General features: G+C 39.3%; 1 protein-coding gene across 4 annotated transcripts in view; it reads left to right on the top strand.

Annotated features, from left to right (window-relative positions):
• The window catches only part of CCDC80 (coiled-coil domain containing 80), a 44,254-nt gene extending 33,484 nt beyond the window's left edge, over positions 1-10,770 (top strand). For all 4 annotated transcript variants that reach the window (XM_069069865.1, XM_069069862.1, XM_069069864.1 and 1 more), the window contains exons 6-8: positions 6,290-6,393; positions 9,062-9,142; positions 9,969-10,770. In XM_069069865.1, the coding sequence (XP_068925966.1) occupies positions 6,290-6,393; positions 9,062-9,142; positions 9,969-10,315 (532 nt within the window). In that variant the 3' untranslated portion in view covers positions 10,316-10,770. The remainder of the gene's footprint in view (positions 1-6,289; positions 6,394-9,061; positions 9,143-9,968) is intronic.
• The last annotated feature ends 3,141 nt before the right edge of the window (positions 10,771-13,911 follow it).

Genomic DNA, 13,911 nt, shown 5'->3' with positions numbered 1-13,911 from the left:
CTGCAGACAAAATTATACTTTCTGCCTTGCAAGGTTTGTGCCAAATCTGAAGGATTTGGAGGTCTTGCTCCTTTGGAAGGGACAGGACAGTTTTGAATCCAGAAGGTCTAATCCTGCCTCCTCAATCCAGTCATCCCTGCCCCACTAATTGTCTCATTTTCTAAGCCCTGTTGTTCTCGAAAGTTGATGTGAGAGTAGGTACATTATCTTTATTATTCTCCTTCCTTCCCTGCTCGTTACCAATAATTAGAAAGTGAGAAGGTATCAAGTCTCATGTATGCAATAGGAGTCTTTTTAACAACCTGGGATGAGTTCTGAGGCTAAAAAGTACAATTCTTATATTTTGCAATTGAGGAAATTGAGACTCAGAGAGAGAAATGTATTACTCAAGGTCATGTCACTAGTAAGGGGCAAGATCTCCTGCCTCTGAATAGAATACTTTCCCCATGACTTTATACTGCTTCCCAATGCAATACCATTAAATGAGACTATGAATTTAACCTATTATCTTAGCCTAACCTTTTTGTAGAGAGAGATACTCTGTCTCCCATGGAGGGATCTCTTAGACTAAAGAAATGATCACCCTTTCTAGCAATAGGAGCTCATTTGAGCAAACGCCACCTTAATCCAACGTACTAACCCAAACTGCTCATAGGTTCACCCACTTCTGTTCTATATCTGTCATTCTAGAGGATAATGCAGGGTAAGGTCACAGGGTCACAAGATAAGGGTCACAGGGCCCTTATCTAGGTCTTAGATTGAGGACTATAGTAGCAAGGGATAAATAAAAGAGAGGTGAGGCGGGTAGGTGGTGCAGTGAATAGAGCACGGGCCTTGGAGTCAGGAGGACCTGAGTTCAAATCCCACCTCAGACACTTAACACTTACTAACCATGTGGCCTTGGGCAATTCACTTAACCCCAATTGCCCTGCCTTCCACCCTCCAAAAAGCAAAAATATAAATGAATGAATAAGGAGGAGGAGGAGCATGTGAGTAAAAATCTCTGAAGCTGAAGCTTCAGGAAAGAGGGATATAGAAAATAACAGCATAAACTTTTTATTTTTTAAATGGAACTCATCCTCCAAATTTGCTGAGGTGTTAGTGAGGCTCTATATTCTCATTTGAGATTAACAGACATTGGCGCTAGTCTAGTCTTCAGTAATGTTTGTTTTGTTCCACCTGTAATTATCTCTCTGTGAGAATGAAACCACGAAGAATGGAATCGAATATCTCCTGATTTGGGAATAGTCATGTCACTAGTAAGGGGCAAAATCTGTAAGATATGTAGATACATGCACGGCTTGGAGTTTTTCATTTGCAGAGTAGCCACATTGACAGGGAAACCACTTGTTCCAAAATAAGGCAGTGGGATGAAATTCACAACCTATGCCACGTCTGGCAGCACCAGCCCCCTGGAGGGAACCAGGCAAAGCTCTTGGTGTACCCCCTGAGGACAAAGAGGCATCACTTAGCAAGGAAACAGCCCGCTGTTCGTTATGTCTGAGACAGTAGGTCTTGAATCACATACCACAGAAGTCAGGACTTCATTCAATGGCATAGTTAGGTAAACACGACAAAATATACATCACCCAAAATAACTCCATTAGGGGAAGATTTCATGGCTCTGTGTGAGGCCTGGGAGCCTGGCTTAGGTTGGGTCTGGGTTAGATGGGTCAGTGCTAGTCTGGCAAAACTCCTAGAAAAGCAGAAGGAAGTAGAGAACAGAGGGGTGTGACCCTGACAACAGTCACCAAGCTGTCTTCCAGAAATCCCTGACAATCCTGACATCCCACCTTCCTGTCCTGCTCCTCCCTCCAGCTGAGCACACGCTACCCCCCCCCAATCCTAAACATTGATTTTATGTTTTCTTTCTCTTTTAAGAAAAACAATAAGTAAGAGAAATCACTATGATTCAGTGGTCATGGTTTTCAGTGAGGCTCCTTAGAGGCCTTACATTTAAAATAAATATTCCATCAGGCTATTGTGTTCTTCCCAGTCTTTAAACCTTTGTAATACTCTTCCTCACACCCCATACCCAACCACCCTTGAGCCCATTTTGTTTCCCCCTGGACTGCATATTCCTGTTTTTGGTCTCGAGTCAGTGGTACTTAATGGTAGAGAAGGAAACAACTGTGAAAGCCACTGTCGTCTTCTTTTTTTTTTAAACCCAGATCAATCTGTCCCCACTACAGTTCTCCCTTTACTTTAGGTGTAAGGCAAAGCATATTTTTCCCCAATAAATATATCACAAATACCCTCAAAATGTCCCTTGGTTCTACTTCTCTTTTGTATATATTATCATCATTTAAGATCTAAAAAAATGCCCTTTTGACTTCTGAGACTGTAATGGGCCAGGTACAAACTGTGTTCAGTGGACATGATCCCAACTTGCAAGATAGCATCTATCAACTTCTGGTTTATGGAAATGCACTAGTCTGTGATAAGGGTGGTGGCATTAAGAATAGAAATGAAGAGATATGGGCAGCCAAGTGGCACAATAGATGGAACACTGGACCTGGAGTCAGGAGCACCTGAGCTCAAATATGACCTCAGACTCTTCTTAGCTGTGTGACCCAGGCAAATCACTTAACCCTGATTGCCTTAAAAAAGAAAGAAATGAATGAATGGATGCAAGACAAATTGTAAAGGTAGAATCAATAGGTTTAGTGACTGATTGGGAACAAGTGAAGAAAAGGGAGGATTCAAAGATAATATCCATTGTCCTTTTGTACACCAAAGCCGCAGAGAAGTTCCAAATCAGTACAGTCAAATGGAAAGCCAAGGCTAGGGAGAAAAGACACAATGTAGCTTTGGATGTTTTGGGTTTGATGATGTACTGATGGTACAAGATGGTACTAAATGGTAGAGATACCATTTGGGCAGTTGGAGACACAAGTATGGGGTTTAGAAGAGAGGAGAGAGATGAAGAGCTATCAATTATGAAGTCTCTATATATGTGGTGATTGAGGCCAAGAGAATAAATGAGATCATCAAGGGAAAGAATGTGGACAGTGAAGAGAAGCTGAAGGAGAGACCCTTGGTGGAAACCTACTTTAAGAGTTTGGGGGGGCGGTCAGGTGGCTCAGCGAGTAAGAGCACCAGCTCCAGTGTCGGGATGATCTGGATCAAATCCGGGCTCAGATACTCAGCACCACACCCAGAAATAACTGGCCATGTAACCTTGAGCAAGTTACTTAACCCCGATTGCTTTAAAAAAAATTTAAAAAAAAAAAAAGAGTTTGGGGAAAATGTGAGGAAAGAGCAAGAGAAGAAGAGCTTTTCGAGAGGGGAGACAGTGAGGGAGATATGGAGATTTTGAAGAGAGTATCTAATAGGAAGAATCACCAGTGTCAGAAACTGAAGAGAGGTTAAGGAACATGAGAACTGAATCAAAGACATTGGGTTTGGTGGTTGGGAGGTCCTTGATGAACTTTAAGAAACGAACATTGGGGGCAGTTAGGTAGCCCAGTGAATAGAGCACCAGTCCTGTAGTCAGGAGGATCTGACTTCAAATCCTGCCTCAGACACTTGACACTTACTAGCTATGTGACCTTGGGCAATTGCTTAACCCCAATTGCCTTGCCTTTCCCCTTCCAAAAAAAAGGAACATTAGTAAAGTTTGAGGTGGGGTGGTGAGTGCCAGATTGAAAAGTGTAGTAAGGAAGTGGAAGCATCAGGTATAGACAACTTTTTCAAGAACGTTATAAATGAAGGGAAGGAGAAAAATAATTGGAAAGGTTAAAAACAGTCCAGGTAAGACTTATTATTGAGTTGGGGGAAGCCTGTGCATCTTTTAGGCAGATAAGCAGTGAGTTAATGGTGAAGGAGAGACTGATGATGATTGCAAAAACATTTTCCTGGAGGAGACAGGAAAGAATGAGCTCAAAGGTACAGGTAGATTGATTAACCTTAATGAAGAATTAGTTAATATGTATTTATTAAGCACCTATCAACTAATCAATAAAAACTTATTAAACAACCAGTTTAATGTGCCAGATTCTGTGCTAAGCACTGGAGATATAAAGATAAAAAGTAGTCCCTGCTTTCAAAGAGCTCACAATCCAGTGTGGGAATCAACACACAAACAGCTGCAAAGAAACAAGAGACAGGCAGAATAAATTAAGAGGGATAATCAGCAGAAGGAAGGTCCTAGCATTAAGCAGGATAATTCTTCTATTATTTGAAGGAAAGAAGAGAGCAATAAAGTTACTGGAAATTTTGGGGAATGGAATAGAATATGGTTTTCTTGGTAAAGCAGGAGACAAAGTCATATCTTTGTAAATGTGGAAAGCAACAGTACAGTTGGGAGTTAGAAGAGAAAAGAAAAGATTTGAAACAGTCATTGTGGAAAATTTCAGGTAGCTGACAAGGGTGAAGGGTTGTCAACCAACACAAAATCATAGATAGAGTGGAATGTCACTGAATTCAACTCCCTCCTTTTATAGGGAAAACAAAACAAAACAAAACAAAACCTGAGACCTAGAGAGGATAAGGGTCTTGTTCAGGGTCACATATCTAGAAAAAAAATTGAGGGAGGATTTGGACAAAGGCCTTCTTGACCCAAAGTCTTGCATTCTATCCACACCACACTGCCCCAGGGCAATGGTCTAGCTGAACTTATGTATGATAAAATTCTAATGGGGGAAATAAACTCAATTTTGTCGCTTTCTCTAGCAATTCATGAGTTTTGAAATCGTTAAAGGAACCAGATGGTAGGGGTTTTCAGGCATAAAAATAAATAAGTTATGAATGGTGGTTGATTGAGATGTAGTGAATTTTAGGGTTGAAAGTAACTGAAGCATTAAAATGTTAATGGGTACAAGGGCAAATGAAGTCCAAATGGAATAGATGACCAGCCTAAGAGGATGGGGGTGGGCAAAGAGACCAGAATATGTAGAACAGGCTTGATTTTTTTTTTAAGCAATTGGGGTTAAGTAACTTGTTCAAGGTTACACGGCCAGTTATTTCTGGGTGTGGTGCTAAGTATCTGAGCCCATATTTGATCCCCAGGTCATCCTGACACTGGGGCCGGTGCTCTTACTTGCTGTGCTACCTGGCCACCCCAAACAGGCTTGATTTGAGCAAAAGACTGGGAGAAGGATGAAAAGTTATGGCTTCCTAGTCAAATATTAAAGTTCTAGATCATGAAAGTGGTGTCATGTTCCAAGGTGATAAGCTGTTTAGTACAGCTGTGCTAATATGTGGTTGAAACCACATGAATAAGGTCAACAGAGAGGAGGCATTGTGTGGTCCTGTTATTAGAGGAGCTATTGACATGAATATTTAAATTCCTACAGGTTAAGGTTTCTTAACCTTTAGTATATGACCCTTCTTTAGTTCTCTAGTAAAACTATTGAGAACCTTCTTGGAATAATGTTTTTTTTTTTTAATTCACAAAGCAAAATGTATAGATTTACCAGGGAAATCAATAATATTTAAATTCAATTACCAATTTTAAAAATGTCCCAGTTTAAAAAAAACCTGAATACAGATGGTGACATAGGACAACTATGAAGAGGGAGAAAATCCCAGAGAAAGAACAAGGTTAGGAGAGCAAACTGAATGTTAGTTGATAATGGAAATAGGGTTGAGGGAAAGAGTGGTATAAATGAATGGTACAGACTTCAAAAAGGAAATGACCTTGAGAGGTGGCAGTAGAAGAAAAGCAAATGGGAAGAATATGCCCTCTCTTCCTTCTGATCCTGTGAATTACAGGATTGGCAGGAGTAGCCTCCATCGAAGAAAAATGCAAGAGATATGTGTCCCTGGGGGGAGTCAGGTTTCCGTTAAAATGGATAGGCTAACAAAACATTGCTTGAAAAGTTGGAGGATATAGGTGAGTGTGCTGAGAAGAGAGCTGGTGGTTCCAAAAGGTACATTGGATCTGGGCTAGGAGATGGGGAAATTGGGGTGGAGAGGGCCTAGGGAGGAGTGAAGTTGATTAGAATAGGGCTGAATCTTTGCAAAGAGGCAGCATGGTCACTTAAAATTTAAATACTTATAATTTAAGTAGTGAAAATGGATGACTAAGTTTGGGGTACCAGTTATAACAGAAAGGAGATTGATTAGGCACATTCTATTGTCTAAGTTTAAATGATAGGGGGCTTGCAGAGTTATTCTAGCCCATAGTTTGAAATAGGATCTGGAATGTCATTGTTTCAGCATGAACCTCTGGGGAATCTGTCCCAAGTGGCTTCCTGTGCTATGGTGAGAGGTGTCCTTTGGAGCTTGGAATAGGAGCTCGCTTCTGGCCACTGCGAAGTCTAATTCTCCATTGCTTGTTTCCCAGGTTCCGTTGGAGGAGGCGTTTGCTTGTGATTTCTGCTCCTAATGATGAAGATTGGGCATATTCCCAGCAGCTCTCTGCTCTCAGTGGACAGGCTTGTAATTTTGGTAAGAAGTCATGCCATTGCTATTCCTGTAGACCCTTCTCTTCTCTGTCTCGTTTTTTCTAAAAGAATAAAAATACAATGCTTTAAAGCTTACAAAATGTTTTTTTTATAAATTGTTTCATTTGAACCTAGCTGAAATCTTGTGAAGTGGGTACTATGAATATTATATATATATATATATATATATATATACACACACACACATATGAATATATATTCAATATAATATATACACACACATATATATACATACATATACACACATATACATGTATACACATATTTCCTTATTATAGCTGAAGAAACTGAGGCTCAGAGAGGCTAAGTTACTTTGAAATGTCTGAGATATAGTTTGAGCCTATCTTCCTGATCTCAAGTCCAACATCTTACTTACCATGCCAAGTGAAGGCATACTTCCAGATCATTGAAAATTCTCTTGATTCAGATAATAAACTCTTGGGCAATGATTAGTTTTCAGATGTGACATATACACAAATGTTTACCCCATGGATCAAAATCATTTCCATAAGAAAAATGCAAAGAAAAAAAAAGAGTAGCCTGGTTTACATTTATTTTGTTGATTTTAGAGGCCTGTATTTGAAAATGTTATTCACATGATGAATATGCCTGGTATTTGAGTAGGTATTTTGAGTAGGAAGCAACCTTGCCTGTTAGAACTATGTGCACTGAATGTACTGAAAGAAACAGGAAAAGCATATATGGATTTTCCCCCAACAGCTATATCTGCCTTGGGTTTTGGCTTCTCTTCAAAACAAATCCATTTCAGTCTCCCACCCACCATCCCCCCCATTCTCAGGCTATAGAACTGACACTATTATTAGATGATTAACTTCAGGTTACTGCCTGGCTTGAGATGTTGTCACAATCTTCATGACATCTTGGTACCATGTCAGACAAACCACTTGTCCTTCCTGTTTTCTGTCCATTGTACCCCTGCATCATCTTTATCTTTAAAAGGATCCTAGCAAGTTTCCAATGCATGACCTTCTGCCTCTTTCCTGAAGTTCAGCTGGATATTTGAAATAAAGCTGTGCTTTTCCCAAGGGTTTCCCTTTGGAATTCTTTAAACAACTTCCTAAGCCCCTAGGTCATACTCTGACTTGTGCTAATGACTCTTTGGTGGATTCTTAGGATAGGCTCTCTATCTACTGAAGCGAATTAGGTTTCTGACCTCCCAGTCCTCTGTCTGGAAGGAAGTTAATGAGAAAAGCTACCAAGGGAAGCCATTGCAATTTCTGGCTCAGCCTCCTTCCAAGCACCAGCCAGCTCAAAGAATCTCAGACATTTTAATGAACTAACTGCTTCATGTCTTGTTTCATCATTCCAGAGAATGCAAACCACAGTTTGAGACCAAGTTCTTCTATTTCAATCTACCAAGACAGCTGAACATTCCTCAAACACTGATATTAATTCTTTTATTATTATTAATTTGTTTGTTTACTTTTAGTTTATAAGATTCAATTCCACAATTCCTTGAGTTTCACATTTTGTCCCCCACTTTCCCCTCCCCCCCATGGAGGCATACATTCAAGTATAGGATCTGTAAATACTTTCACATTATACATTAGTCAGGTTATAAAGATGGATTGTTATCAGATGGAATGAAAAATGGTAAAGAGAACATAAAACCAAACAAGAAAAGGAAAAAGGTCAGGTATTTTGCTTCCATCTGGATACAAACTCAGTTCTTTCTAGTTCTTTTTCTGGATGCACACATTTCTCTCCGTCATGAGTCTTTTGGGATTGACTTATATCACTGCATTGCTGAGAAGAGTCCAGTCTATCAAAGTTGGTCATCACACATACGTTGTGTCTGTAATTGTGTACAAATTTCTCCTGGTTCTACTCTTATCACTCAGCATCAGTTTGTATAAGCCTCTCCAGGTAAATATGAAGTCCATCTGCTCCTTGTTTCTTATAGCACAATAGTATTCCATAAATGCATATACCACAACTTGTTCAGCCATTCCCCAATTGATGAGCACCTCCTTAATTTCCAATTCTTTGCCATCACAAAAAGAGCTGCTATAAACATTTTTGTACATATGGGTCTTCCTCCCACTTCTATGATCTCTTTGGGATATAACCCTAGGAGTGGTATTGCTGGGTCAAAGGATATGAAAGTATTTATAGCCCTTTGGGCATAATTCCAGATTGCTCTCCAGAAAGGCTGGATCAATTCACAACTCTACCAGCAATGCATTAGTGTTCCAGTTTGCCCACATCCTCTCCAGCATTTGTCATTTTCCTGTTTTGTCATCTTAGCCAATCTGACTGGTGAGATGTGGTACCTCAGAGTTGTTTTGATTTGCATTTCTCTAATCAATAGTGATTTAGAGCATTTCTTCATGTGCTTATAGATATCTTTAATTTCTTTCTCTGAAAATTGCCTGTTCATATCCTTTGACTATTTAACTGATATTAATTCTAAAAGCCACCAGATATGGTTTTAGCATTTTGCCCATTTTGACATTTAAAAAAAATTCTGAAACCTAATGTGTGAATGAATTATTCACCTCATTCTCTTTTTAAATATATGTGTTAGCTCTGGAAAGATATCTTGAATGTTCAGCTGCAAAATTCTGGTAGATGGTTCCTATTTGAAATGAATTTCTGTAAATTAACTATGACTCTCATTTCTCCCCCAGGTTTGCGCCACATAACTATTTTGAAGTTGTTAGGCCTTGGTGAAGACATTGGGGGAGTTTTGGAATTGTTCCCAATCAACGGTAATATGTTTTTAAGTAATTGACTATTAACTAAGTTAGTGTGCATATACACACACACACACGCATACAGAAAGCATATTTTTGAGACCAAGACGATGCTGGAAAATTAATAATGTCCATTCAAAATGTCACTTAGAAAATTAATTAATAAAATCTATTTCCCCTGTTAATTCACTTTGGTTTCACTAGATCTATTTCTGAGCAGTCTTTGCCCCCACCTTCCCCCCACACACATTTGTTGATGAAAAACTCTTCTTGGCTATAAAGGCATCAGTTGAAAAAATGACTTTGGTTGCCAAGAAATGAGCTGCTACTCTGAAAGGAAACAAGTTCAGGAACGTGGACAATATCGTCTTTGTTAATGACGAGCTTAAAAGAAATGAATCTGTCTGGAGTTAAAGTAAGAGTCCGATTCTACCTTTTCTAACATTTCTATGAGAGAGCCATGATGTGTACCAAAGTTCATTACTAATGGTATTATACAACAGAAGGAAAGATGAGCTATTAGGAGTAAGAAAGAAATTCCTCTTAAAAGCTTAGGCCAAGGTGATAACTACACTGGGGTATTTGGGGGCATTGCACTCTTTGAGGACACATGACCCCCAGCTGTAACTCATGCCTTCTTGTTCCCCTGCTATTTTGTTACAATTTTATATGATCTATAACTTATTCTGATGCCTCCTTATTGGCAAAATTCCTACATTACAACCTTGGCTTGTGCCAAAAGAAAGCAGAGTCAGGTTCCCTACTTGGTCCTGCCATATTGTGTTTTCCTGAACTACAAAACCACAATTCACTTATGACTTCTATTTCAATCCCATTCTAGGAAGCTCTGTGGTTGAACGAGAAGATTTGCCTGCTCATTTGGTGAAAGATATACGGAACTATTTTCAGGTCAGCCCCGAGTACTTCTCCATGCTTCTTGTTGGGAAAGACGGAAATGTCAAGTCCTGGTATCCTTCTCCAATGTGGTCCATGGTGATCGTATATGACTTAATTGATTCCATGCAACTCAGGAGACAAGAAATGGCCATTCAGCAGTCATTGGGCATGAGATGCCCTGAAGATGAGTATGCTGGCTATGGTTACCATAGCTATCACCAAGGCTACCAGGATGGCTACCAGGATGATTATCGTCATCATGAGGGTTACCACCATGGATACCCTTACTGAGCAGAACTATGTAACCTTTGCCTCCCTTCCATTTCCCAACCAATAAACCCCCGCAGCTGTTAAAGCCACATATAGCCAGCTATGTAAAGAAATTACTTCAAACAGCTTAAACTACCCTGCATTTTTCTTACAGTGTTCATCTGAGACTAAATAAATAGCAGACTTTTGCCTTCCCCAAAGTGCATGAGTCTTTAAAAATGAAATAGTAACCCCAGAGTTTTAAAGTAACAAAGACTTCTTTTTGTGTTTTCTTTAGCTGGAGGGCATCTGTTGCTCAGTAATTGTACTAAAAACCAAGATGATTTACTTTTATTTCCTACAAAGATGGACATCGTGGTAGAGAGAAGACTTGTAAAATAAGCATCCTGATGCTTTTTATTTTTTCAAAAGTATTTATTGGAAAGTGAGAATTTTGTATAATGTCAAAGAAGATGAGTAAAAGGTCATAACCCAGATTCTTTTAAGAAAGGTGAATGAATGAGATTACAGTTTGATTCTTAACACCTTTTAAAATGTCTGTCAAAAAGAAACTTTGCTTAAATTAACCAAACTTCCTATTTTGAGTTTCATTCATAAAACATAACAGTGAAAGTGGGATTACAACAACTTAATGAAAAATCTTTAACCAAAGGGAATGGTGATGCCATGTGACCATAAAATGGCTCTGGCAGCCTGTGAGGTTGACTCCCTTGTGAGGTTGGGTTTTGCTTCCTTGCAGACTTCACTCTCTCTTCAGCACTTATGACCACTGCCTCCTAGGCCTCCCTGCTTCCTGCTGTCCGTTCAGAATTGTATCCGAGGGCTTTGGGGAGCACAAAACTTGGGCGGAGAAGAAAGGAGATAAAGAGTTCCAGAACTTGCTTCTAAAATTAACAAAGGGCATACTGCCAGCTATTTTACCAAGGTGGAATAGCTTTAAACATGGGAAGGCTAGACCCCTCCTATCACAGACAATGTCCATGTTTATTTACTTCATTGGACCCACTTTTAATATAGTGTGCCATATTAGAAGAATACAGACGCATAGTTTCCATGGATGCCTTTGTTTCTATTGTGTGACAGACGTGACCTATTTATATCATAGCAGAATAAAAATGAGGGAGGGAAGTGAAAGCGTTTCTTCGAAGGTGGGTTTTTTTCACTTTACAATGGAATGAAATATGCATTCATCGTTCATTCATTCATTCAACAGATGTCTATTGAATGTCCACTGTGTGCCTCATTAGGCTATCTGAACAGTCTTACCCAGTTCTACTGACTGCCATGGTCTGCTCCCATAACAGGGATGTGCATTGGTCATTATTATTGCTAATACCAGAATACTTATCATTACCTAATAATAATGCATAGGCTAATACTAAATAAGACAAATGTTTGTGCATTTGTTGTTAGTTCTTTCATGACTTCTGTGTGGAGGCCTTCAAACAACTCTATCAAATCTCTGTTCTTCTGCAAACAAAAGTTCAAATGGGAACCCTAGATGTAAGAAAAGGAAGAGAGCTTGAAAAATTATCCATCTCGGGTCTCTTCCTTCAGGAGAAGAAATACTATCACCCTCTCTTTCAAAAGAAGTGACTGAGATCCTCAAAGATTTCATTCCACCCCACAAACATGTATTGAGCACCTAGTCTCTACAAATTCACCATGTTGGATATAGGGAAGGATAAAAGGATTGATTATAAGATCAAGGATATAGAAAAGATATAGAAGGATAAGAATATAGAAAAGAAGTGAAATAGTCCCTATCTCAAGAAATTCACATTTTAGGGGGAGGGATGAACATAACATTTACATGGATAAATGCAACTCAAAGTCTGGAACATAAAGAGGGCAAGTGATAGATCAGATAATATATTTTTTTTTTAATTCAGGAGACAGAACTGACAACTCAGAAAACTGGGGAGGGCTTCATGAAGGAAGTGACATCTGAGCAGAGATTTGAAGGAAGACAAGGATTCTAAAAGGGGCAGATGAGAAAGGAATACATTCTAAGACTATGGGACAATTAGTGTGAATGCACAGAGATTAGAGATATTATATTAGAGAACATAAAATTTAGGAAATAGCTAGCAGTATAGTTTGATTATAAAGTAGAGGGAGTGAAGGGGAGTGATACAATATTAAGGAGGGAAGGAATGTCAGAGCCAGACTGTTGAGGGCCCACCGAGAATCTGTTTTTCACCCCTTAGGCAATAGGAAGCCACTGATTTTGTTGAGTGGGGTTAATGTTGGGGAAGATGATTTTGACAGCTGTAGGAAGATTGAAGGGGGTAGAAATACAAGAAAGGGATATGAAAATCGCAGCATCTGGGTTGGAAGGGATCTCTGAGACTATTTAATCCAACTCTTACCTGAATTATCTCTTGTTAATGGAATGAAGGTATGGTTATTATCCAAGGGAATAGGAGGTTCTTACAGTAGTGCAGTTGAAAGATAATGAAGTTCTGAAGGAGAGTGGTGGATATGAGACTGGCAAGGTGATAATATGTCATAGAAAGGGAATCAACAAAACTTGCCAACTGATCATTTGTGGGGTGTTGGGGAGGAAGAAAAGTTTGGAGGTATGGACTGGTAAAGTAAAAGGAAGAGAACCAGGGAAAAATTGTGTTACAGAAGCCAAGGATGGAGATTTTAGACAGATCAAAGAGCATAAAGGTTGAAGATGAAGCCATTTGGGGATCACAGCTAGCCTTTAAGGAATCAGTTTCAGTAGAGTAATGGTACTGGAAGCCAAATTGCAAAGAGTTGAAAATTGAGTGGGTAGTAAGAAAGTGCAGCCAGTGAATGATTAAAGAAATTCTTTCTAGGAATTTGACAATATAACAGAGGAGGGGTAAAGGAGGACAGCTTGGGGAGAAGATAGTATCAAGTGAAGCATCATTTAAAAAAAAAAAGATGGACATATTGCAGCCATCAGGTAAGAAGCCACGGGGGAGGAAGAGATTGAAGATCAGAGAAAGGAGTGGGGAATGATCAGAGGAGATGGGATAAGTACCACTAACAGAACATAACTAGCCTTGACAACATGAGGTAACTACTCCTCTTAGTCTGGACAAAGGGGAGGATGGGTGAAGATACAGTGAGGTTTGGAGTAGGGAACTCTGGTTGGATGGTCTCAATTTTCTCAGTAAAGCAAGATTTTTGCTGAACAAGATTGTTTGCAAAATTATGGTGGGGGCTTTTGAACAAAGAAAATATAGAATAACCACACTGTTGGGTGTGATAGTCACTCACCTTTCTCATTGAGGATCTAAGTGACCTGAGGTTGGGGGGAGGGGAAAAAGTAAGGAAGGGAGTGGAGGGTAGGAGTTCTCTCAGGATTGAAAGAAAATGGCTTTTGTGAAAAACAAAAGGAAATAAATGTTGGGTGTCACTTAAGAGTAAGGATTAGCATTGATATAAATGGTTGGAGTCAGTAGTATGTTACTAGATGTTTAACAACCGGCTTTCCAACAAAAAATGTATGCATGACACACTTTACTCATGCAAGTTTAATCTTCATTATTAATATTTTGTCTATCACAAGTCCAGACAATATACAAAACAATAAATCAAGCTCTAATTTGTAGTGTTTGCTCATTTCTGAGATGTCAATG

The sequence above is a fragment of the Petaurus breviceps genome, unplaced genomic scaffold, assembly GCF_028583685.1.
Source record: "Petaurus breviceps papuanus isolate PSGF00001 unplaced genomic scaffold, PetGlider_PUasm1.0 90792, whole genome shotgun sequence".
Taxonomy (NCBI): Eukaryota; Metazoa; Chordata; class Mammalia; order Diprotodontia; family Petauridae; genus Petaurus; species Petaurus breviceps.
Note: the sequence above shows the minus strand (reverse complement) of the source record. Positions and strands in the feature narration are given on the sequence as shown.